General features: G+C 32.0%; 1 protein-coding gene across 1 annotated transcript in view; it reads left to right on the top strand.

Moving 5' to 3' along the window:
- Positions 1-24,003, top strand: part of LOC129218488 (guanine nucleotide exchange factor DBS-like) — a 111,399-nt gene extending 87,396 nt beyond the window's left edge. The window contains 13 exon segments of the mRNA XM_054852776.1: positions 3,184-3,250; positions 3,575-3,690; positions 4,206-4,275; positions 6,824-6,922; positions 7,734-7,826; positions 9,117-9,236; positions 11,158-11,355; positions 13,404-13,505; positions 13,620-13,698; positions 15,048-15,123; positions 18,673-18,886; positions 21,277-21,508; positions 23,858-24,003. Coding sequence (XP_054708751.1) covers positions 3,184-3,250; positions 3,575-3,690; positions 4,206-4,275; positions 6,824-6,922; positions 7,734-7,826; positions 9,117-9,236; positions 11,158-11,355; positions 13,404-13,505; positions 13,620-13,698; positions 15,048-15,123; positions 18,673-18,886; positions 21,277-21,508; positions 23,858-23,949 — 1,558 coding nt within the window. The 3' untranslated portion in view covers positions 23,950-24,003.
- The last annotated feature ends 1,834 nt before the right edge of the window (positions 24,004-25,837 follow it).

Below are 25,837 nucleotides of genomic sequence, written 5' to 3'. Positions count from 1 at the left end.
AAGTTCTTTGCCTTCATTTTCAGCATATGATTATGGAAAAATAACTAGTATGAAGGATTTCAATTATTGTTGTTTCACTGTAGCCCGAAAGATCCATCGATGGATCAGTCATAAATTTAGATATTTCCTCCTCTGAAAGATTATGTGTTCACCATGGCTACACAAATGAATCTAAAAGTGAAACCCCTGGCTAGAATATCTCCGATGAAATCCCATTTTAAAATGGAATCAAAACTACAAACAACCACTTCAAAATAAGCATGCATTTTCCTTCTCGCTTGCTAGCACATGTTAATATTTTCGTTCACGAAATCCAATAAATCACCGACACTTGATGGACCCTATTCTGATGTCAGAGAGAGAAATACTAATGTTGGAGATCCATTATTTGTACAGAACGGAACCTGGATAAGTAACGCCATCTGATAGTTAACACTTCGTTTCAAAACCAAGCTGTATATGAGCATTTTTCGAATTCTTGAGTAGCATACGCCATTATGCAAATAGGCATGATTCGGATGGGAAGACGAGCAGCCGCCGCTGATGCAAACTTGCATCGTTCGTCCCAAACAGGTTAAACAAGTTCGTAGTTGGATTTCTATTTTACTGTTCAGAAAAATTTGCTGCAGAATGAGTTTGAGAAAAGTCTATTCTATATTCTCAAAAAGTCTGCACAGTTAAGCCTACCAAGTGAGGGTCCAGAGGGGACGTGGAAATCAAGACTTCCTCTTAAGCAATCAAATGTAGCCTAACTTTGCCTTTCTCCCCCCCCCCTCCCCTTCATTTTCCATAATGACCTTCTCCAAAACTAGAAGTTGGAACTGCCCTTGTAACCAGTGCATTTGTGAAATCATGGGCACTGGTAGACGAATGGTGAATTAAAACTGAAACATTACATTTACATCATTCAAATTATATCGCAACATTATTTGATGTTTTTTTTTTAATTTTTCTGTACCACTCAAAATTTTTTAAATAAAAATAAAAAATATTGCAAAGATAAAATTTAAAGCTGTATTCTATGACTGGCATACCTGTAAATTATTTGTTAAGTGGGAAAGTTTTACATAAGTATTTTGTTTTTAAATTTATAAACCAATTTTTAGTTTTCTATGTAACTACATGGTTTTCATCCTTCATAAAAAATATGTAACTGAAGTTTCTGTCCAATGAACAGTTAGAGGAACCAGTTATGAACTGAATGTTGTACATAACTATATACTATATTCAAAAATTAAGTTACCAACAGAAATGTCATTCTATCAGCTAAACATTTTTGAAAAAAGCTGTCGGAAATTTCTTTATCAAAAATTTTGATAGTTAAAATGATCAAAACAAATGCATTCTGATTAGTAAGTAAAATGTGAAAGAAGCACAGTTTATGTGTTACCAACCCTTCGCGGATAGAACAATCTAATAGAGGAGTGTCTCTTGGATTTTACTTGAGATTATTTTGTCATCAACACAAATCAAAAATGCAAAGAATGTGGCTATGTCTGTTGTATTTTTAAAGGTTGTCATCAACATGCTAAATAAAAGGGATCTTCTTCCCTTATTCTGCTGTCAGTAGACACATGTCCTGATCAGTAAAAATGTTTGAACTGCTGTCTGTAAACAGTTCTCCACAAAATTTTAAAGAAGTGCAGTTTATAAATTATGTTTGCACCTGCTCATCATGCCCCTTGCATAATTTAAACGATATGTACAAGGTTTTGCCTTTGGTATGCGCTGACTAAACACTTAAAGGTTGGTTTTTCTCTGGATCATAACATAAAATTCCTGGACAACCTTTTCAGGAAGTCCTATCTATACTGGTCAGCCATCACCTAATGGCTCAACAGCCAAAAAAAGAGGATAATTTGCTTTATTTGTATTTAAACTTATATGAGTTTTGGAAAAATTTTGATTTCTTTTGTTTTTAAATTTTTGCAAGAGAAGTTCATCCAAAAGCAGACTATTTCAAACAATATAACAAATATAACAGAATCTGCTACTCGAATTTCTATCTTTACATTTCTATCCAGTCAATGGTTTCTTAAATTCACAATGCAAGAGCAGCTTCCATTTTCATAATTTTTGCATTTTGCTTAGAAACTACTCAGTGAACTTTTACGGATTTCCTTTTCTTGCTTTTTAATTGCAGATATGGAAAATTCACTCATACCTAATTGTCGTGCTACCTTCGATGCATTTTATAAATGTTCAAGCACATAATCTTTAGCTTTTCTTTAATTGTCAGACGCTTTCTCTTTTTCATTCTATCTTCAGACTTTAAATGAAACACCTCTCTTGAGTGTCATTATATTTCATTGGCTTCCTCATATAGAATGAAAAAAATAAATGTAAAATGAGGAGTAGTTATTTGTATAAGCAATGTTCAGGCTAGTATGTGGTGTCTGAACTTCCACTCTCAGTGATGCCAAAGGGATGAATGTCCATTCACGAATTATTTTTTTTAAGTATCCAATAACTAAGTCGATACTTACACACCGCGATTCCCTTCGGAAAATTTTCGTGTTGCGGTTGGAGAATTCATGCTATGTCTAAGATTCTTTACTGGGGAAAAAATTGCGTTATTGCCATTTTGCGTAAGTCAGATCGCGTTGTAGCGGGAGTTGACTGTATAATGAACTATTAACTAAAGCCTGCATCATTTTTCAATTAAATAGTAGATATCGAACAAAGAAGGAAAGTTCATCGTTAAGTATTAATTTAAATGTATCAATTTTAACAATGAATTGCACTACTGAATGGCACAAATTACTTATTTTGTTACAATTAATCCCTGGAACAACAAAATAAATGAATAAATAAAATAAGAAAATGTCAGCGATATGTTACCAGAAAAGGTTTTAAAATGTCATTACTGACAATACTAAAAATGTACTGAAAATTTAAATCACCAGATCATTTGATATCTATTTAAAAATGTGCGCCATTTTTTGTGTGCTTCTTGAATGCCAAAATAGTAGATTCCTTTGAACATGAACTGAAGGGAACTAAATCAGATCGGTGAACATTGGAAGATTTCTGAAAAACATGCAGTCTTTTTACTTTATCTGTTATGTAACTTTACAATTAATTACAAACATAATTATCATCTACTCTAAATTCTTTTCACTTCTTTGCATTTACATTTATGCAGCATGGTAAAAATATTAACTTTTTCTTCCTTCATTTCAGGCATGTGATGGCAGAATTGATCGAAACTGAAAAAACTTATGTAACAGAGTTGAAAAGTATTTTAAATGTATGTTGAAAAATACAGAAACAATTTTGAAATAAATATGTGTTAGTCTTTTAATTAAGTAATTTTTAAGTAATTATATATCCTTTTTTTCATATCTGTTACTGAAAAATGTTTTTTCAATAGCAATTTTTTTTCATAATTAGCAATACAGTAACTATTTACCAACTTGTCAAAAGTTCAAAGTAGTGTCTTTATTAAATGTATTGGAGTCTATCATTTCTTCTCTTTGCTGTTAAAATTTGCTAGAATTTTCATGAATTTTAGCTATCAACTCAAAAAAAAAAAATCACTTATTCATTTAACATTGTTTTCTGTTTTTACTAGGGTTACATGAAAGAGATTGAGAATCCTGCCTTGAGAGACCTTGTGCCTGCTGTTCTCTTTGATGAGAAAGAAACCCTCTTCGGAAACATGGAGGACATTTATGCATTTCATAGCAAGTAAGGAAGATTTTCTTGTATTGATCTTTGCATGCGTCAAAATGTAATTTTACAGTACAGTGGCCACCGCTTATATGAATCACGGTTGTTCTAAATCGTTCTGATTCCATGAAGCGGCTGATTCAATAAAGTGGCTAATTCAATAAATCTGGATTTTGTTCTGTTTTTTGCTGATTTGATTCGTTAAAGCGGTTGATTCAATCAACCAGCATCGAATATGGTATTTTTACGTTGAATCTTCAACTTTTACTTGATAAATTCATCTCAAAGTAAACAAATAAAATTTTTTATCATTGTTCAAGTTGTCATTCTAATGCTGTTTTCCACAACAACCCTCAATGTCCCTCACTTTGATCAACTTATTCAGTCATGCATGGTTCTTATACTGGTACTTGTATTATGCTAACATGTTTAGAATTAAGCCTGAAAATATTTCTTTTCCCTAAATGATAAATTAATTTGTAACTGTCATGCCCTCTATCTCATCAGCTAATAGCAATACTTTTTTCTTTAAGCATTTTTTTAACAGACCTTGAAGGTTGTAGTAGTACTCCTGAGCTAGTTGGAAAGTGCTTTGTTTTAAGAGTAAGTATTAAGAACATTTGTCGAGTATTTTTGTTAAATATTTGGTTTTATTTCACTTTGTTAACTGCTATTGCTTTGTTCACATTTTGTAAAATTTTCTGATTTCAGTTAAAAAAAAAAAGATTTTAAATGCAAATATAGTTTAAATGCAAATTAGTTGCATTGCAAACTTTTTTCTACCAATTTCAATTTTTAATTACGAAAATAATTCATGATTAATGCTCTAAATGGTGATGTAGCTGCACTTGTTCCCACATAGTGGCAATTTTTAGCATTTCTTGAGAGAAATGAGTCTACATTTCTTTGAGAATAATTTGAATCTAAAAAAAAGACATTAATCCCCAAACTTTTGTGTCAATTTGTTTGGTAAAGAAATTTAATTTTCTCTCTTGACTCAAATCAATAGGCATAAAATATGCTGTTTGATATACAAAATAATATTGTAAAGATTTACGAAAATACAAAAGGTTTTTCATTTCAGTGTATATCCCTTGAAATATTATTAATTCCTGTAAAGTTATAAAGCATAACACACTATTTCTTAACTGTAAATACGAAATGGATAATAAAATGAAACTAATATTTAGTTATGAAATATTAAATATTCATCATTTCTACCACTTTCAGTATTTGAAACTTTGTTAGCATAAAAATTTAGCAATATTTAGAGGCTAGAAAATAAAAAGATCAGTGTGATATTTGCTATGATTTAACCAGTGCCGGATCTAGGGGGAAGCACGTTGATGCCCTTTTCCTCAGGAACAACTTCTGTGGGGCGACACATTCACCCTACGTCAAAATTCAATAACTTTTTTCTTTAATGAAGACGGGTTAGGTTGGCAGTTCCAAAATTTGCACCACCTCGTAAACATTGAAAATCTGGCACTAGATTTAACCAAAGCCATTGTCTTTTATTATTGAGAAAAGAAATCTTCCCTCATTATACTGTTATTTAATTAGTATAGTGACTATTTTTTTCTTCACTATGTTAGCTACCTACACAATATATTTTGCTTTCTGTAGTTTTTAAATTATTTTTTCACATATTGGTTTCAGGGTTGGCAAAAATCCGTTTTTTTTTGTTTTTAAAGCCCATGGACCCAGGGTTTTTTGGTTTTTTTAAATAAAACCCCCCCAAAAAACCCAACTAAAGCTGGGTTTTTTTAAACAAAATGTGGATTTTTTTGTCTTTTTTAGGGAAAATGTGGGGTACTTGTAGCATATTGTAGCGTAAGTATATGTACAAAGCACAAAAATTGTCTTGGAGTAAAAAAAGCTGGAAAATTCAGCGTTTTCTGAAGAAAAGTATAAAAGATGATGAAACCCAAGAATGGTGAAGTTACAGTTTTTTTTAGTTTCAATGATTACCAACAGTTAAGACAAAGTTACTTCTTGAGTGATGAAATCTTTTGTTCGTTTGTTCGTTTTTAATTACTACATTTTTTTTTTTTTTTTTGCATTTTACTTTATTGTATTTTATTTTGTTATGCAAAACTACTGTAGAACCTCAAGTAGTTTAACTCCCTTTTTACTGAACTCCAGCTTAATCAAGACATTTCTTTGAATTTTATGTTGCCTGTTTTTGTATTTCTGTATACAGAGTAAGAAATATTAAACTTTTTCATAAGATAATGAAAATACTGTACATCCTATTTTTTTTCTGTCCAACCGTTTGTAAAAACCTGTTAATTTCTAAAAAATATACCTTGCATTTATTCGAGATTTGTGATTTGTTGGTTTGCAGAAAATAATTCACATGAAAGACTTTTAGCTAGAGTAGTTTCCTCTGTACAATCTACAAATATTGAGAAAATCAGACGTGACAGGACTTAGTCAAGATAAGTTGAGTTATTTATTGACCAGTTAAAGGAAAAAGTTAAATATGTTTATTTAAAATCTTAGAAGTATTTTTTTAATGCCGCTAAGAGTTAAGAAATACTATTAATGTTCAAAATTCATTTTTTATGTCCATTCTCTGTGGTGAAGAACAAATGAAAAATAAGTTTAAGTTATGAAAATATTTAAATTAATTAATTTAAAAAAAAATTTCTCTGAAAATTTAAAAAAACCCAAAAGTGGGCTAAATAATGGATTTTTTTACTGGGTTTTTTAAAAAAACGCCATTGGTCCAATCTGTACAACCCTGATTGGCTTCAATGTTAATTATTTTCACTTTCTCAGTAGAAACAAATTTCTAATCTAAAGTGCATGGTAGATTTTCTGCAGTACAGTTTAATGAGGAATTGCCTTTTCATAATTTCACACAATGAAGGAACTCAATGTGCTGTTATTATGTAATTTTACCATTATGTGCTCTCCAGTATAGACTTTTGCTATTGTTTGGTTTTAAAATAAAGTTATTTTCCAATGTAACTATCATACAGATATTTAAAAAGTCTACTTTATTTTTACCCATTATAAATTTAGCATGATTGTAAAATTAGTATTTTTTGTATACAGCCTTACTGTTAAAAGATTAGCTTAGAGTTCAGTATTTGAAATTAAATCACCATGTGCCTGTTGATTCACATTTATTTATTTTTTACAGAGTGAATCCTTCCACAAGCTATACAGCATTTATTGCCTCAACAAACCGAAGTCCGAATCCCTCCGTAGACAGTGTGGCGATGACAATCCCTTTTTCAAGGTGAGATGGTTCAACAAATTGATGCAAAGTCAAGTTTGGTAGTAAAACATTAATTTTTCTAACACAGGCATACACTCATATGAGTTTACTTTGTGTGCATTAGGAAAATGGGAGCAAAAAATGATCTATATTTCTCTAATGTGCCATGTTTTTTGTACTTAAATAGTAAAGTACACAGTTGATAAGTCAGAATTAAAATTTAATGAGCATAGGTTTTGACATGCTATGCACTGATTAGAATGTCTAAGATAAAACTAATTTTAGTCTTATGCTAAATTTCTATGAATTTCACAAAAAAAAAAAAACTGTTTTAATGAATGATTTAGTTTTATACTCTGAAAGAAAAGGAAAAAGAAAAAAGAAAGATAATTTTCTACCCATTCAAGTAATTCTTATGTGTTTAACAAATCTGCAATTACAAGTTGAAATGTAGCACTGAATTTATGACACTAGATTGATTTTATGATAACCATAAAGGAAAAAAGGAAGTACCATTTTAAAGGTGAAATGTTTTGTATCGTATTTTTTGGCTAAAAGTTTGAATGTTACAATGTCAGATAAATTCACTGAAAGAATATCAAAACAAAACATTTGCTAGCAACAATTCTGAATTGGAGGGAGTTGATTCAACCTGTATTGTGATACTGACTCAAAATTCTGTGTAATATGAGTGCTAGAAAATTTTTTATGGGTAGGAATTAGGTGACTCCATTTATTCAGTTATTTAATGTATTCAGTAATGGTGATTAAAAATTAATGTTCAGAAATATTTGACGCAATTGGGGGAATGAACTGACTTTTCTCCCCTCAGGAATGCCAAAGAAACCTTGGTCACAAGTTGCCTCTCGGTGCCTATCTGTTGAAACCTGTCCAGAGAATCACCAAATACCAGTTGCTATTACAAGTTAGTATCTTTCACTATGTTTTCAATAATGATTTTTCTGCTGTACTTTAATGATTAAATCACTAGCTTGAAAGATTTTTTTTGTCCTTAAAGGTCCACATTTATACAAATAAGTTTCTAATGGAATGGGGATATCTTTAGAACATACCAATTTGTTTTTTATTGCCTTTTTCCATTTCTACTGACAAACATAAATTCATGTCACATGGATTGGCATTTTTTCAATTCTGTTTTTTCTGTGTTTGTGTTTTTTATTATAGTATGTTAGTGACAGAGATTGAATGCTTTTTCATGTTTAGGAACCCATCTCTTTATTTAATACTGAGTTATGATGTAGACATTTTTAATTCCCAATGAAATGTAGAACATTGTTGTAGCTGGGTGTAAACTAAAACTGAATATGATACAAGAAATTTTCAGTCCCATTTTATCCCAACTTAAGTTTCAATCCATAGCCAATAGACTGGATTTTAAATCTTATTTCATTCCTCTATTCTTGACAGTGGATGGCAAGTATTTGCTGCAGCTGTTCATAGGTGCTGCAATATCTTATTTTATTCAAATTCACCCAAAACTCAAAAGAAATTTTCAATGTCTCAGAATGTTATGAAACATTTTTGTGTGAAATTGCATCATAAAGAGCTCCCTCTCTCAAACTTTTCAAAACTAAAATCAATCAAAACTTTTTGAACCTTTTCGAATGACTGTGTTTCAAAGTAGTTTTACTCTGAATGAAATTTAATTTGGAGAATGATCATTGGCATTTAATTTGAATGCAGTACAGTCAGATGCATTTTCAGCAGTATATAGTACTTATGTGTAATTAGCATTTATTGCATATATTTATTAAAGGTGCCCCCCCTAAAAGCCTAAATATTGCAAATACCCCCCCATAGAAAGAGCCCCCCAAATGAGAAAAATGCCCCTCAACCCCCCTAAAAATTTCAATGCCACATTCTGCACCATAACCCTCCTAGGTGGGCACCCCTGTATTTATTTTACATTTATATGCTATATCGGTACTCATACTAATGTTTATTAGCTGATTTATACCAATTATAATAAACTAGAAGGGGTTACTTTATCTGCTAGATTTCCTACGTCTCAAAGCTCAAAATATGCATTCGAAAAGAGGTTCCTTGTAATCATGTAACATATGTATGTTATTTTATTTTTTGAAAGTCGCTGTGTTACAGTATTTCTCCTCCCTCTCTCAATTTTCACACTATGGTAAGTGTTTAATGTTTGTAGCATTGTTTACAGTATTTTTGAACGTAACTTTTATTTCAGGACCTACTCAAATTTTGTGAAGAAAGCATTGTTGAACTTAAGGAAGCCTTGGATACAATGCTGACTGTGCTCAAATATGTCAATGACAGCATGCATCAAGTTGCCATCACTGGATTTCATGTAAATGACACAGATTGCAAAATTTCATTCTATCCACATTTTCTTAGAGCAGTTAACAAGCTTTTTATTCCATTAATTTTATGTGCCAGTTGTTCAGTTACTGTACTACCCTGCATCAGCCGGCAAGCCACAAAGTTTGAGGTTTCCCAGGTTTTCAATAACCCTTGCTTGGTTCTCTCCGCCACACCAGGAAAATGAGATTTGAAAAAAGTATTGAATTAATTACAATTAAAATATGCTTAGTTTAAAAAATAATGTAAGTTTATGATATTGGCTTATCATTAATAAACGATTGAATTTCATTAAAATATTGATGACCTTATTTTTTTCCTCATTCTGAAAAGAAAAATATAAAAAAAATTAAAATAAAACATAAAATTTGTAGTCCTAAAATTAATGTTTTACAAGTACACAAATTTAATGCTGCTATTCAATGAATACAAAATAAACTTATCTCTCAAAAAGGAATTTTAAATAATTAATGAAAAAAAAATATAAAGGAAGCACAATCACTGTGATTGCTTGTAGTCGATCCTATTACTTGCGTATAACTAAAACCATGAACGACCTACAGTAATAACAAACACATATTAATTTCATCTCAATTTTTGTTTTAATATTTGTATTCTTGATTAAACAAGCAAATTTTTCTGGTCTACTTGTTTTGTTGCCAAATGAACCCCAAATCATCCTGCATGCCAAAAAATTCAAACTTTCTGTCAAGTTGATCAACCTTGTTTATTTTGGGCATACTGACTGGTGCAGGGTTGCACTATATGCAAATTTTTCTTCTACTGGGTGCTTCATTCATCTAATATTCAAGTAAATTTCATGTACAAAGTAAATTTCATTACTCATGTAATCAATTCTGTTAATTTTGAATTTTTAGTATAAAAAAACGTGCACGCTCACACAAACACAGAATAACAACATGAAAAAGATTATAAGTATTAAAAATGTCACAAAAAGGAAAAGAAGTTAAATAACTGAATAAATATTGAAAAATAAAAATTTTGAGTGGCAGATGCTATTGAGGTGACGAAGCATATGTTTGTTCATCCACCTTCTCAATAACTTTGGTTGGATAGTCCGATTTAAACAAACATTTTTTATTGGAAAGGTCTTCTTACCTCTAATATTCTTATCTCTTACCTAAGATCAATACATCTCATCCTCATACTTGATTTTTTAACTTGAAAAGTTTTTCTTTCTGTGTCCTTGAAACTGGTATGAAAAAAATTCAAAAATTCTTGTGTTAAAATATTAATGTAAACTGATCAATCAGCATAAATAATGCCCAAATTTGTATCTAGACTAATATATAAAGAGAGAGCAGATTTTGTATGTTTATATGTTCTGGGTAATCTCTGGAACCACTGCACCTATTTGAAAAATTCTTTAACTATTTGAAAGCTACATAGTTACAGAGAGGCTATACATAATATATTTTTTTCAATATTCCTTTAAAATCCAGTTCTATGCTTGTTTAAGTTCAGCCTTGAAATCAATTTGTTAACTTTAAATATTGGCAAATCAGTTTCATAATATATTATATTCAATTACCATCATCATCAACAAATCCGAAGATCAAATGTACATGTTTACTCAGTGCAACATTACCTATGGGATCATTTCCTTCCTGATAGAAAATTACATGTTGGTCTTTCTCTCTTGATTCAAGAACTCAGGTGAATCAATTTGTTTCACAATCTTACAAAAACAAAACAAAATATTGTGTGTACCTTAACATTTTAAAATAAACAGTACCTGCATAATACTTGCTTAAGATAATTTCTCAACCCGAACAAGGTGGGAGCGGGCCGGTAGTTGACTTTAGATTTAAACAAACAGCTGTTTAAGGACTGCATGTTTGGTGCTGAGAAAGAAATCACAGTCAAAATGTACTCTTTTCTGTTTGCAGGGTTGCCTAACAGAATATGGCAGGCTCCTACTTCAGAGCTCTTTCAATGTGTGGGTGGAGAACAAAAAAGACCGTATTCGTGAGCTTCGGTTCAAGCCCCACCAGCGCCACATCTTCCTCTATGAGGGCCTGGTGCTCTTCACCAAGAAATATGGGCGTGAGGAGAGCCCTAGCTATGCCTTCAAGAATGCCCTTAAGGTAAGAACATTAAACGGCTCAAAACTGTGCGTTGACACAGGATGAATAAGCATAACAATATAACTTGTTGAAGGAATAGAGAATTGCAAGAACATCATTACATTGACACATAGCATGAGGTATGAAGGATACATGATAAGTATAATTAGGGCACAATAAGCTGATTGTAAAGTTTACTTCTACAGAATGCCGTTGCACAAAAACATTCACCTTTTGACATTACAAATGGAATGAATGCTGTTGATAAGTAATCAGACGCCATAATTATCAAAAATAAGACTTTTATTTACAATAAGTTGATCACAAAAAGGAGTGAAGTTCTGTAACTCTCTTCCCATAATTGTGCCACAGCCACACAGTATGCATACATTGCCTTAGGTAATTTCCATCTATTGCATCATATATTGAATTCTGTAATTCCCTAGGGAAAAAGACGAAAAACACAGTCATCTTGACATATCCACCGTCATGTGGATCGGATCGTCTCTTTCCGGAAACGACATAAGCGACAGGCAGTGGCGTAGCTAGACCCGACTTTCGGGGGGGGGTTACTTCTTATATATATATATATATATATATATATATATATATATATATATATATATATATATATATATATATATATATATATATATAAGCCAAATAGTTTAGAATGCTAATAAGTACTACTGAATAATTACACCATTGAAATAGTTTAATAATAGATACACACATAGGTCAAATCATAAATTCAAAAGCAGAATAGAAGTATCAACAGTCGGGACCCATTCATTTTTGACCAATCATTTTTTTTTTCCTTTCTCTTCTCTCTTCTTTTTCTCTTTTTTTTTTTTTTTTTGAGACTAACTTTTCGGGGGGGGGTTTTGTCCCCAAAACCCCCCCCTTAGCTACGCCCCTGGCGACAGGTGAGCCTGGTACGACACAATCTTTCAACTTAGGATAAAAAAGAAGGTTTTTTTGACATGGGATAAGGAAAGGTGTGAATATTGGAGTATTTAAACTAGAAGTTCCGTCTAGAACTAAACGAGCCTACTTTCCCCTGTACACATTCTAGTATCTGATCGAAATTCTCAAAATTAGCAAAAATCGCAAATTATTTATAACATAATTTTTTTCATATTTTAAGCTGATTTCTAGAAATGAAATATGCCTCGCTCATCTAAAGAATTAGATGTGTAAAACACAAATAAAGGAACAAATAAACTAGCAGCACCTTTTAAACAAAGCAGCAAAAAAATTTTGTTCCATTAACAAAAAATCTTTAGCCGCTTTCAAAAAGAAAAAAAATATATTAAAATTAATAAGCTCATTAAAATAAATACATCATATTAAAAAAAAAATATCTTTTGTTTTTCCCCTATTGCCAAAAAATAATTTTAAAAATGAATGAAGGTAATTTCAAAAATAAAAAAAAACAATAAAATGGCAACTAAAGAAATAATTTTCATTGTCGAAAAAAAAATATATCGTCTGCGTACATCTTTAAGTAGAATCATATAAGACTCCGAAGTTCTCCACCAGAAACTGAATACATAAATTCAAACTTTAGAGTGAAAATAAATACAAATCATATTAACTATAATTATTTCACAGTAAAAAAATAGCTGCGGAATCTGAGTCATTTTGGGATATAAGAGTCAAATTCGGGAGCTGAAGGTATTTAATACAAAGACTCGGAATTGCAATCTTTCATTTCTCTTAAAGTCCGCAGCTCTGCTAATGTTTGCGGAGTCGAAGTCGGACTTATTTTGGGATAAAGGAGTCAGAGTCGAATATCCAAGAGTTATCAGTCATTTTCTGTCCGTGTATAAATTTTTGCCAAAGCTGCGAAGTCGGGGAGTCAGAGTCTGACTAATTGTCGGGAACACGATTCTTAGTCCGAGTCAGGTGCCCAAAATTCTCAGAGTCGAGGTTGGGAGTTTGTCATCAAGAGATATTTCCAACAAAATTTGTTTGAAGTAAATACGCCTGCAAGTGTAGAATCTACATTGATTTTCAGATTACCAAACTGAATAGCAAGTAATGCTCAATTTTTATTTTACTTTTAGACTTCTCAAATAGGCCTCACTGAAAATATGCATGGAAGCAAAGCTGAAGGTCGAAAGTTTGAACTCTGGCTGCATGGGCGAAAGCAGATTTATATTTTACAGGTAAAATATCCATTTTATCCTTCAATTTGTTTTATTTTATTAATGAAGGGTGATTGTTATTATTTTAGAGTTTAGACATGTTATGAGAGTTAAATGAATTATTTTTGTCCACAGGCTCCTACTCCAGAGATAAAGTTGAAGTGGGTGTCGGAGATAAAACGTGTACTGTTTCAACAATTTGAACATCTTAAAGGTAACTATAGGAACTTAAGCATATCATAATGATCATTTGCATTGTTAAGTTTTTTTTTTTTTTTTTCAAATATTTTCTTCATTAATAAGTGATCGATTCAGACAGATTTTACGCTATGGAAAATATAAAGGGAAAAGGGAAAAGTGTTCTACCGTAATAGTGAATATAGCAAGTGTCAAATCAAAGAAATAAAAGCAGTTATTATTCAGATTTTTCAAATTTTTATTTTCAACTCATTCACCAAGGAACAGTTCTGATTATTAAAAAAAGCAAATTTCTGATAAACAAGGCGGAATCAAGAGTTTTTAAAAGACTTTGTGGTTTTCAGTTTGTTATAACATCAGAACATTTTGAATTTTTTAATTTTTTTGTATTTTTCAAATGCCACACATTAAAAATAGCACTTGTACCATTAATGAACGTGCTTTCCAATACTTTTCAACAATAGAACTAAAGCCACTAAGTGCAGCACACAGATCCAAATGTTCCGCGATCGTAGCCTGACCGGGGTAAGAGAGAGAATCAGAACATTTGTTAATCCATATTACCTTTAAAAAAGATACAAGGTACTTTTTTAATTAAATCAATGTTCAAAAAAGTGTTCAAATCAAAAGGTGCAATCAGAGGGGCTGTTGGGAGGTCACGGAGAGTCAATGTAACTTCCAAGAAAATTTACCATTTGGTAAATTTTGCTGTCGATTCGTTAGATTTGGATATAGTATTGCAAAATTGTAACTTTTTCTCTTTCTATTTTCTCATAAAATGTAATGTAGCTATGGAATGTGTAAGCTCATATTTTGTCATGTGATAAAATTTTGAATTTCATTCGAAAAATTGACAATTCCCTCTCTCTCAAAAAGTTAAATTTGTGCTCTCCTGAGTCCAGTATGAATGTGAGGTGAGCTTTCAGACGAAATTTGTTCTAATTACTTAGGTTTTTAGTAAGTTATTATTGACTGGGGACAAACTAATATCCTCCTTTTTCTGTTTAATGAATTCTTTTAACTTTTGGTTGATTAATTTCACTTTTCCTTTGTATTTTGAGGATATTTTGATGGAAAGTCAAGCTCTGTTTGGAAAATATTAATGCTTTGAAAAAAAAAAAATATTGACATTTTTTGGACTGTAGGCTAAAAGCATTCTAAAATATATTTCATTGTTTATATCTTTGAACAAGATAAAAGGAATTCTCACAAGCTAATTAACAGATTAATAGTATATGTGTGTAGAATAATATCTCATTTGCGATTTTTTTCAGTAATAATTAAATGACTTAGAAAATTTCGCATTTTTATATAAACCACTTTCCACTGAATTTTTTTCTCAAATTCTTTCACTTATACATTTAGATGAAAATAAAAAGCTGTACTCTGAGAAGATAAAAAGCTTGAATGGTCTAATCTCTCAATCTCCTGTTTCCAAAAGGTAAGTTTTCAATATTATTATTGTTATTTTGAATTAATTCTTGAAATAAGTTTTAATATTCTAAGTTTATTGAAATTTTAAATTTATTATAATTTGGATCTCTAGTAGGTTTGGTTTACATTTTAATCGACTTTAATAGAGTGCAATCTATAGAAGTTTGCTGGAATAGCAATCAGTTGTTTCAGAAAAAATTTCTTCATTAGTTGCAATTAATTATCTCAGTAAGCAATGGGAATGGTCAAGCTAGTAATCTTTATGCAATTGTTAATAGAGGGTTTTAAAGAAGATTGAGTTCAAAGATTTAACCTTCATTAATTCACCTTTATGAATTTAGAAATAGATCTTATCCCTGTAAGTTTTTTTCTTTTTAATTTGAGATGGGCACTAGGGTGTCCCAAGATATAATGGCGAAAAAAAAATTTGTGAAATCGAATACGCATACCCTCCAAATTTTTTCCATTTCACCTCAGAAACATGAGAAAAAAGTTTCATTGCAATAAAATAACGGGAACCCGTGCCGACTTGAGGTCAAAGTTGGACCTGAAATCCTGTACGGCGACCACAGTGGAAAGATTGCTAACTGTATAATTCCTTACTACACGCGGCATCAATTTATTTAAAGCAGATATTTACAACAATATTAGACTACAAGAAACATTACTGTACACATTTTTAATTAAATGCTTGCTTTTTGCAGTCAGGATGGAGCTTCCGCTGCTCTTGAACGCAACGTAACACAGATTGTTTTTGTTCCTCATGAGCTGTTAGCAAATCGTGAAAGTCCTGCATCATTTTTACCGCTCTTTCAGCAGCATCGTTTACTGCTTTAAGCATTGAGACAGTCTTTTTTACATCAAGGAATGAAATATTATTGACCATACCATAAAAGCTGGATGAATTTTTGTAGAGCAGCTTTTGAGATAATTGGGTCCACATTTTCGTACACTTTTATCAAAAAGCAGAAATCTTTGTTAGGTGCTTTGACTGCCAAAATGCATTGAAGCCATGGTTTCACGTATATTGTCACTACAAACAAGCAAACATCAAACAATGCTTCATTTTCCTTCGTATCTAATTTTAGTTGTGAACTAAATAGTAATAGTTTATGGAGTAAATCGCTTGAGCTATCCATCGAGCTTCGTGCATGGGTCCCGGTGGTCCTATTTTAAATTCATTTTCTGTATCTCCACCTAAAAATATGATAGGTAGTTCTATCAACTCTTGATAGTCATCCCTGACCGTAATATTAGTAAGTTCAACACGGTAAAAGTCAAGTAAATTTTTCAAGTTAGGGTACAGTTCGGAACAACTCCGCAGCTCCTCTATAGCACTATATTTTAGTGGGATAGATCAGTTCATATATATATGATGGCGGCAAGCAAAGGAAAGCATTTCTCTATCAAATTTTTGCTCAAGAATAGCGCAAGAACCACTTAAAGGAGCTGTAGTATCACAAAAGAGAGTTTTAAATTTGTCTTCGAGATTCCAAGTTAAATCTGCCTTTCAAACAGCCTTTGTTTGTTCTTTTAATGTGGAATTATCCAGTTTAGACTCAGCAATGAATTGTTCGTCACATCCATATGAAATAACTATAGATAAGCGATCTTCTTTTGATTTTTGAGCACTCAAAGCAGGCAACAGTTTTATATCCCAAGGTAAATTCACTACAGATGGTACCTCGTACTGAAAACCGATTTTTATTCTTTCCTCGTGCTCCTTTCACTTTTCAGTTCGAATTCTTTGAGTTGAAGATTTACTTATTGGAAATTCATCAATGTTACACCCAAGTGCATCAATAGTAGCTTCAAGAATAAACACATAATCTCGTATACTTGGACACCTGTCCAATGCAGCAACTGTTTTTGGAGTAATAAAATCACTCCTCATTACATATTTACTTGTTCCAGGTTCTGATAATACTTGTTCCAGGTTCTGGAATACTTGTTCCAGGTTCTGGAATACTTGTTCCATGTTCTGGAATACTTGTTTCAGGTTCTGATAATACTTGTTCCAGGTTCTGGAATACTTGTTCCAGGTTCTGATAAACTTGTTCTAGGTACTGATTTATATGTTTCAGGGAAATTTTCTGAATTAATATTTTCACTAGAGCTCGAAGAGGAATCTTCTTGTACAGGTTCATACAATTCCGAGGTCGTTGAAGCGGAATCGTATTTAATGCGCCTGTTTTCCTCTTGGACAGCTCAAAGTCGAGCCCTTTCCTCTTTGTCGGCCAGTTTTTTATCCACTCCCCCTAAAGTGACCACGTCGGCCGGGCTCTCTTTGGAGTTGCAAGAAAATCTCAACTTCCTCTATTTTGATTAAGCGAAGTGCATCAGCATGTGCAATATTGAATAAATTGTTTTAATTACTCTCAAAGTCTTGTTGGCGCTGCCTGAATACTTCTTGCAGTTTCTTTGCATTTTTTTGTTAGTCTCTCCAAATTTGATTCAGGTTTTTAAGTTTATTCCCGCAATTTGGCAACGATTTGGTGGGAATGCGTGCCTTTTCCCAAAAGATGATGCATTCCCGAATAGCGAGATTTGCACTTTCACTGATGGTTAAATTTATTTCTCGAATGTTATAAAACAAAACAGACAGAACTTGTCCGTTTGAGGGAAATTTCAAGTCCGTAGTTTGGTGTTATATGACTCCTATTAAAAATATCTTTTTTTTTTCAAACTTTGCAATTCCACTGCCATGTTTCGTTCCCTATGAAAGGACTATACTGCGCACACTGACCAGAATGTATTCGTACTGACATGTTTGACGGTTTGAAAATTGCCACGGATAGCCCCCCCCCCCCCAGCATATGTTTTTCTGTTTTCATTTGTTTTCTGTGCGCTATTTACAGCTGTATTGAGCTTCGCAAAGTATCGCGTCGCCAGCGTTCGCTTGCTTATGAATACACGTGCTATTTACACGTTTAGGCCTTTAGGCGCAAGTCGGCACGGGTTACCGTGCTTCAAATTGCATGAAACTTTTTTTACAACGGTTTTGATATAAAAGGAAAAAAATAATAGGGTATGCGTTTAAAAAAAACGACTTTCATTTTTTTGGGACACCCTAATGGGCACGTTGGTTAGAAATATCTCCTACAGTTCTAATAGATACTTGTTTTTACAGTGTTAGTTGGGTGCAAAGTAAGTAAATAAATGAAAAGTTGAAAAGAAAAAACTAAAATTCAGAGCAAAAAAAAATAATGAAATGAAATTTAAAAATAAATAAGTCAAACTGGCTTCATTAATTACATCCAAATTATTACCATTTATGGATGCCGAATTGTGGAACACAAATAATGTTCACTACTAATGGTTGTGGTCTGTATCCAATATGTCACGAGTCATCATTCCAAACAAGTAGCTGTGTTTAATATCTACTTGTAGTGTACTTATATGAGTTATGATATATATCACTAGCTTATGTATATTACTGAAATATATATATATATATTACTGAAAAAAAAAAGCAAACTTGGGAAACCCTCCCCCTGGTTTACATAAGAAATTAGTTGTTCTGCATGAGTTACAATCTTCATTCAAATTCTTTCAGGGGTCAAGTGGTGTCTAGTCAGAGCTGGGACAATGCTCCCCCAGAGAATAATAACATGGTGGCCCAGGAGAAGGGCAGGAGAGCCACCTTCACCTCAGAGGACAGCTACCAGAAAGAAGACCTGGACAACCAGGATGATGGGTGGTCAACTGATGAACTCTCGCAGACAGAGGACGAAGATGAGGATGGGGATATATTCCTCCAGACTGCAGAGGTTGCTCTCTCTCTCTTTTGTTTTAGAAGCGTCACTTTTTTTTTTTTTTTTTGCTTTTGCATTCCTGAACTTGTAATTGTTGGTCTATGCATGCCTGAGAACTGTTATTACAGCTTGGCAATATCTGCAAAAAATACTTGCTTAATTAAGCAGTATGGCTTAAATCCGTCAAACTTGAAGTGTGAAGAATTGAAAACCAATAAGTGGCATTGTATTTTTTTAGGATGTAAATTTTTGTATGCTATATGTATAACATAGCTGTCAGTTTTAACAACTTTCCTGTTTATTTTCTGGAAAAATTTTTGAGAAAGAAATAATAAATTGAATGTAAAGAATTTTATGGATAGGGATTGAATAATTTTGAGAATAATTAAGTGCTAATCTCTGGTAGCTTGAGTATTAGTGCCTATCTTCCGAAATGCCAGGGAGAGAAAAGCAGAGGTGGTTATTAGCAGTTTAAGAGTAGTGCTGGATTGGGTTGTGTCACCTTAAGATTGGTTCTTTAGTGTATCAGGTGTTGAGAGGCTAATGCATTAATTAGAGTCTCAGAACTAGAAATATTCATTGGTATACAAACCTTCTTTTCAATGCTTAAAATTCTTTATGATATGATTCCTGTATTTATTTACTTTCATAGTGAACAGGTGTTTCCTCTCCAGATTTTAGAGTTTATGTTGATTGATCTACTAAATTTGCCACCAAATAAATCACATTTTTTGTGAAAGTAAATGGTTTTTGCAAAAAGTGGGCACTTGATAAATATTCGGTCAGGCACCTTTTTAGTCAAATGCTCCTGTTCTTTTGAAACTGTACTCATTGAACCCATACTGGATGGGTGTTAATATCATAATTTAGAAACTCTTTGCAACAACCTGTTTGCTGTAAAAGTTGATGTGATGCTATGCATGCTGTATGTATTTGAGTGAACTCTTTTTAAAATTTGCTTTCTTATTTATGTGATGCTTTCCTTCTGTTTTCCCCCTCTTAATTCTTGATGCGTACTTTTCTCTTTAAGGTTAATTTTGACCGTCTTCTCGTTTTTCAATCTTTTCTGCATGCCTTTCATTTTCCTCAACTATAATCTTTTCAACTCCTCCATGTGAGTGCATTCTATTTTATTTTTGTTTAAAATGTATCAGTTTGCTATAAAAAAGAAAAATAAATAAATAAAAATAAAATAAAAAGAAAGGATTTTGATTGCAAAAATAGATAATGCTGTAATTATAAATTCAATTGTTTTTAACAGTGATAGAGAAATTCAAAAGTTAGTGATTTTAGTGCAAGTTGCTCAAATTTCATGCTTCTTCTTGATGGGTAAAACTTAAACTTGTTCAATCATCCATTTGGGTAGGGATGCCTTATAAAATTTTATTATGAAAAAACTAGTGAATCTGTTATCCAGTTGTGGGCAAGAGCAACTCTCCAGTTAGGAGATGAAGATGTCTTTAATACAGTTGTTGACTGAAACCCATTTTGATTCTAACTGCCTTTATTTGACTTTATTTTAAACTAGTACCAAACTACTTTATGTATTACTAGTGGTACCCGCACGGCTTTGCCCATAGCGTCACAGAGATCTAGACATCCAGACAGAGAGACTTTGAGCTTTATTATTAGTAAAGAAGTCAAATCAGTAAGAGGGAGAGTGTATTTTGAAATAATGTAAAAAGAAAAAAGTTCATCTAGAAAAAAAAAAGCTGCTTTTGTACTGAAGTCTTGTAAGAAAAATTGTTTTTATCAGCTGTCTTCAATTTTTTACGAAATGTCATTTCAATTCTTATTTAGCACTAGTGGTACCCGCACAACATTGCCCGTAGTTGAAAATTAAAAGGTCATTAGGTTCGGCCGTATATTTACAAATAATGGATGACGAATTTCTCGCCAATTGGCTATGTTCATTCACTCTCCCATTCTACGTCATGATAATTTCATAATTTACTCATCCATCTAATGGTAATTTTGCGCAGGGAAATTTCCTTAAAATTGGAATAGAAAAAGAACAAAATCAAAAATTTAAAAAGTCGCCTCGATGTGCACACCCCCATGCTACAAACTAACTTTGTGTCAAATTTCATGAAAATCAGCCTAACAGTCTAAGCGCTATGCATGCCACAGAGATCCAGACATTCTACAGACATCCTCCAGACAGAGAGACTTTGAGCTTTATTATTAGTAAAGATTAAAAGATGATTTTATTCATTCCATGTGTAAACATTAAGGAGATGCATTCTTCCATTTGGTGGCATCAGATGAATGTAGTTCAACCTCAATTATTTTAGTTGGAATCACATAGCAGAATAAGTCAATTGAATTTCAATTGCTTTCGTTCATTTTTCAAGATTTGCTGGCAAGAGATACGTCGTTTTAGTTTTCTTTTATCTTATATTCAGGTGAAGGGAAGATATGTGGTCCTCGGAGACTACGCGGCTGTGGATGTGGGGGAGGCCTCCTTACATGAGGGACAGGTGGTGGAGGTGGAGAAGGTGGGCTGCGCTGGCTGGTGGTATGTGCGCTGCCCTGACTCAGGTTGCAAAGGTTGGGTGCCGGCATCCTACCTTGGACCAAGTCCCCACAACAACAACAAGAGGAATTCAAGATCATCCCCATCAATCAGCAGTCAAGGTGAGGAGATCTGATCATTTTGTATATATATTTTTGAACAGTACGTGTTCTATCCATGTGCATTTTCAGCTGTGCTTTTTCAGAGACTATCTGATAGACAAGTTAGCTCGGAAAGAGCAAAGCTCTGACAAAAAATGTAAATACCCTGAGGCTACAGTTTTTTTTAACAATAATATGTTTATATATTATGATGTTTAATTTAAAATTTTAACCATTGTTGACTATTTAATATCACACAAGAATCTTGTCATGCCTGGGTACATTATAGACGGGTTATCTTTAGTGTATTTAATTGTCTTTATTTAGGAGGTTCTAAAGCTTTATATCTTGGAACTTTTCAATGAGCATAATTATTGATACCATTTAACAACTTAATGGTAATGAAGTATATAAGGCTAATATGTATATATATATATATATATATATATATATATATATATATATATATATATATATATATATTGAAATATACCTCTAGAAACATACCTCTACTCAGCTATAAAGTTGATAAAGTTAAGCTATGTTTAAAATGGAGGATGAGTTTCAATTTGAACTGAAGTGCACTGCAAATGCTTGCGATAAAATACAAAATAATTCTTTTTAGCCTGAATTACCTCTCAGGCATGAAAATATTAAACAAGAGTAACTCATGCTACAGTATAACATATTCTAAAATCTTTTTTTTAAGTCTTTTTTCAAGAAATGGTCACAAACATATTTTACAAAAATGGATTGAAACTTCATCTATTTGCCTTGCATTAAATGTTTCAAAAGCAGTTGCAACATAAATCAGAGGAGCATAACAATAAAACCTGACATTCGCAAAATTATTTACATAAGTTTGTGAGACATGATGTGCTATAATGCATCTGATTCTGGTTTCATTTAGTGAGAGGCCAAAGATTTGTGTGAAACCCTATGTTAAAATCCTTAACTTGTAAGGAGTGCAGAAATTTTAAATCATATTCATATCAAAATAACTATATCAGAAAAATAATGTGGCATTTGAAAGTAAATGCAAGTTATTGAAACAAAACCCTTGACACAGCACAAGACAAACTAAATTGAGTTTAAAAAGTTATTAACAATCGGAATGTTTTGCATCATTTTTTTTTTGTCATTTGTGTTGTAAAATGTTTAGTGAGTCAAAAATAGTACAAATATAAATGCTAAAATAAAATATAATGCTTTTTTATAAATAAAAATAATGGTTGTATTTGACAAATGGGTACAATTAAATACTGTATTACTTCAAGTATAGCCAGTGGTACCAGTGTATAAAAATGTGTTACCACGAATTGATTTTTATATCAGTGGATTTTTATATCATGAGATTTATATTAGAGTTATTTTTCCAGAATTTTATCACCATGTGTCTTTAATACACTGCCTTACAAATAAATAAATTGGTTTCGAACCCAATGAAAGGGATCTCACAAAGTGATCACAAGAGCTACTGTGGCTTGAGGATTGAACTAACTGATATAAATCAACTTTTCCCTCAAAGAAATACCTTTAAACGTCTGCCTTGAGTTGTTATGTTATTGATATCAGCTCAATGTGTATTCAGGAAAAAAAATGTATCTGCATGAAATATAAAACCATTATTTTATTAATTTTTTGATGAGTTACAAAAAGATTTCTGGCTTTTGAATTCACCATCATTTTGGGGGGACAACTACAAATGTGCATCCAACTACTGTAGTTATTCTGATTGGAGGGGGGGGGGATAGACGGAAATTGTTTAAACTTTGTCAATGTTAAAAAAATTGTGCAAATTTAAAAGACTCTTCAAGAGGATATGTAGAAGTTTTTAAAAATGTTAGGGGGGGGATTAAAGTTTTCCTTTCTAAATTTCCTTGAAATGGGTACTTAGTGTGCATTTAATAAAATTTTCCTTTAAATTCTCAAAAGGTGATATGTGGAAGTTATGAAACTACAAAGCTGTGGAATAAAGTTTGGTTTTACCCCTATGAATGCCATATAAAATCTTTTGCTCAAACATCTATTCATACTTTGCTTAAGCTTGCTTTAGAATAATCTCAGAAGGTCAGGTCAAAAATGTTTGTAGTTTTTTCTTTTTTTTTTTTTTTGATTGAAGTTTCTGAAACAGAATTGCTGGAATTTGCTTTGATTTGGTATGAAAATGATAATATTGTTATTTATGCCAGGGGGGGGGGTGATTCTTTGACAGTAAAGATATCTTTTCATCATTTGCCATACCAATTTCAGCGTCACTGTTCAGAATGCATTAGAGCTTTCAGATCCCAAGTATCTAATTTGGTCTCTGCATGGACATATACATTTGGATAGTTTTTACTAACGCTGGTGTTTTTCTCTTTCCTTCAGATTCTGGCAGTGGTAGTTTACAACGAGCTGCCAGCAAGTCCAGCGTCACCAGCAACATGAGTAGCACGAGTCAAGAAGCTGCCAACTCGTGACATGACGTGACGAGTATCTCAAGTCCCACCTCTTTCCAGTGAAAAAATGAAGCCCTCGATTATCTACTTACTGCACAGCTGAGATTCATACTTGAAAATGCAAATCCATTTTATGCTATGGACTGGGGGCGGGACAAGTGACCTACCTATTATGATGTGAATTATGGGGCGTCATCAAAATCATTATTTGATCAAAGCAAATAGTTGCTCAAGCCAAATTTCAAGGTGCATTTAATTTTTTATGGTTTTAAATCCTCATGAAAGGACTTATTCCTGAAACAAACTTTGTTTCAAAGTAAATTAATATTATTGACATTTTTTACAAAATGTCTTTAGGTTTTTTTTTTTTTTTTGTTTAAAATCTATCTATGATCATTTCTTCAATCAGTTTCACTTAAGTATGCAATTATTTTTGTACAAAGAAAACATGATTTAGTTTTCTGTGTTCAAAACAGTCAGTTAAATTATATCAGTTTTGAATTGATTAAGAAATTCAAAAAGTGAAACAGCTTAAACAATCTAAATATAGTTTTTGATATTGAATTCAATGTTTTTAAAAATAAAATGTGTCATATTTTCATCGGAGTAAATCATTCATAACTAAAATCCCAATTGAGTTAATGCAGTTGAGGTTAAGGCAAGTCAAAAATATATTCACTCCAACAAGTTCAGTAAAAGGAATGAAATTGATTCCATTGTAAAATGAGTCTTACTAAAACCATGCTTTCCAATTCTCCTTGCATAACTGTTTTCTTTAATTTAGCAATTAAACACTTTCAAAGTCTATTTTATCCCATTTCTGCTGTTAAATTGAAAGTATATTAGCTTTGAGCCATTTTATGATTTCATCCGAGAAAAAGGCAGTCAAGGCAAATATGGTAACTCATTTCAAGGCCATGTTCGTGTTTGATTACCTACATATAATTGCATATGTAGTCTTAAAGCATGTGTACAAGAGTTAATGCATTAACCATACAAAATATATTTTTAGTATCATTTTTTGATTTGAATTTCACTTTTCCGGTAAAAAGTTGTTCAGTGATGAAATAAATAATTGTATATGTATAGTGAAACTGCTCAACCTCTAATGAACATCAAAAAATTAATCTTTCAAAGAGATGTTCCCTGAAAAAAAGTAAAAGCTTCGTATATGGCACACCATGTTATTGTTTCATCATATTGACATGCAAACAAACAAAACTTTGTGCCAACAAAATTAAAACAATTTAATAGTACAAGGCATGAAGTGTCTACATAGGTAGAAGACAATACCACTAGCTCTCAAGCAAATAGAACAGAGATATAAGATACACTAAATAAAAAGCTGCTATCAATCCTCGGAGCTCAAACTAATGATATATAAAAGTTCAATATCTTGTTAATGAATAATACTGGTGGCTACTTAGCAATAATTAACATCCTTCCTACTTTGAAAAAAGAACTGAAGCTTACTTTAATCTCAGCAATTCCAGACTTACGCAATTTGTTTCTTTTTTGATCTCTTGAAGCAAAGTATTCATTTTAATATCACTTTCAACAGGAATAAAGTTTTATAGCAATCTATTGCTATCTTTTTTTTTTTTGTATGAAGTAGAATTCTTCATCTATAATCATGATAATATAGTTAAAAATCCAAGTATTTATTTTGGTTAAAATTATAGTGTTGGTAATTTATTCTGGCTACACAGTTGATAGCTTAATCAACAATAATAAATCCAGTAGAATTACTTTGAAGTTTAATTTAGTTGAGCATAAAATGGATCTGTATTATCTTATTTTATACATTTACTTATGACAGAGCAAAGATAAAAGATTAAGATTGCCTTCTAACCAAAGAAAAAAGCATTGAGCTAAAAATAAAGCGATAGAGCTGAATCAATAAGCTGTT

Source organism: Uloborus diversus, chromosome 1 (assembly GCF_026930045.1).
Source record: "Uloborus diversus isolate 005 chromosome 1, Udiv.v.3.1, whole genome shotgun sequence".
Taxonomy (NCBI): domain Eukaryota; kingdom Metazoa; phylum Arthropoda; class Arachnida; order Araneae; family Uloboridae; genus Uloborus; species Uloborus diversus.
This window is presented reverse-complemented; position numbering and strand designations above follow the sequence as displayed.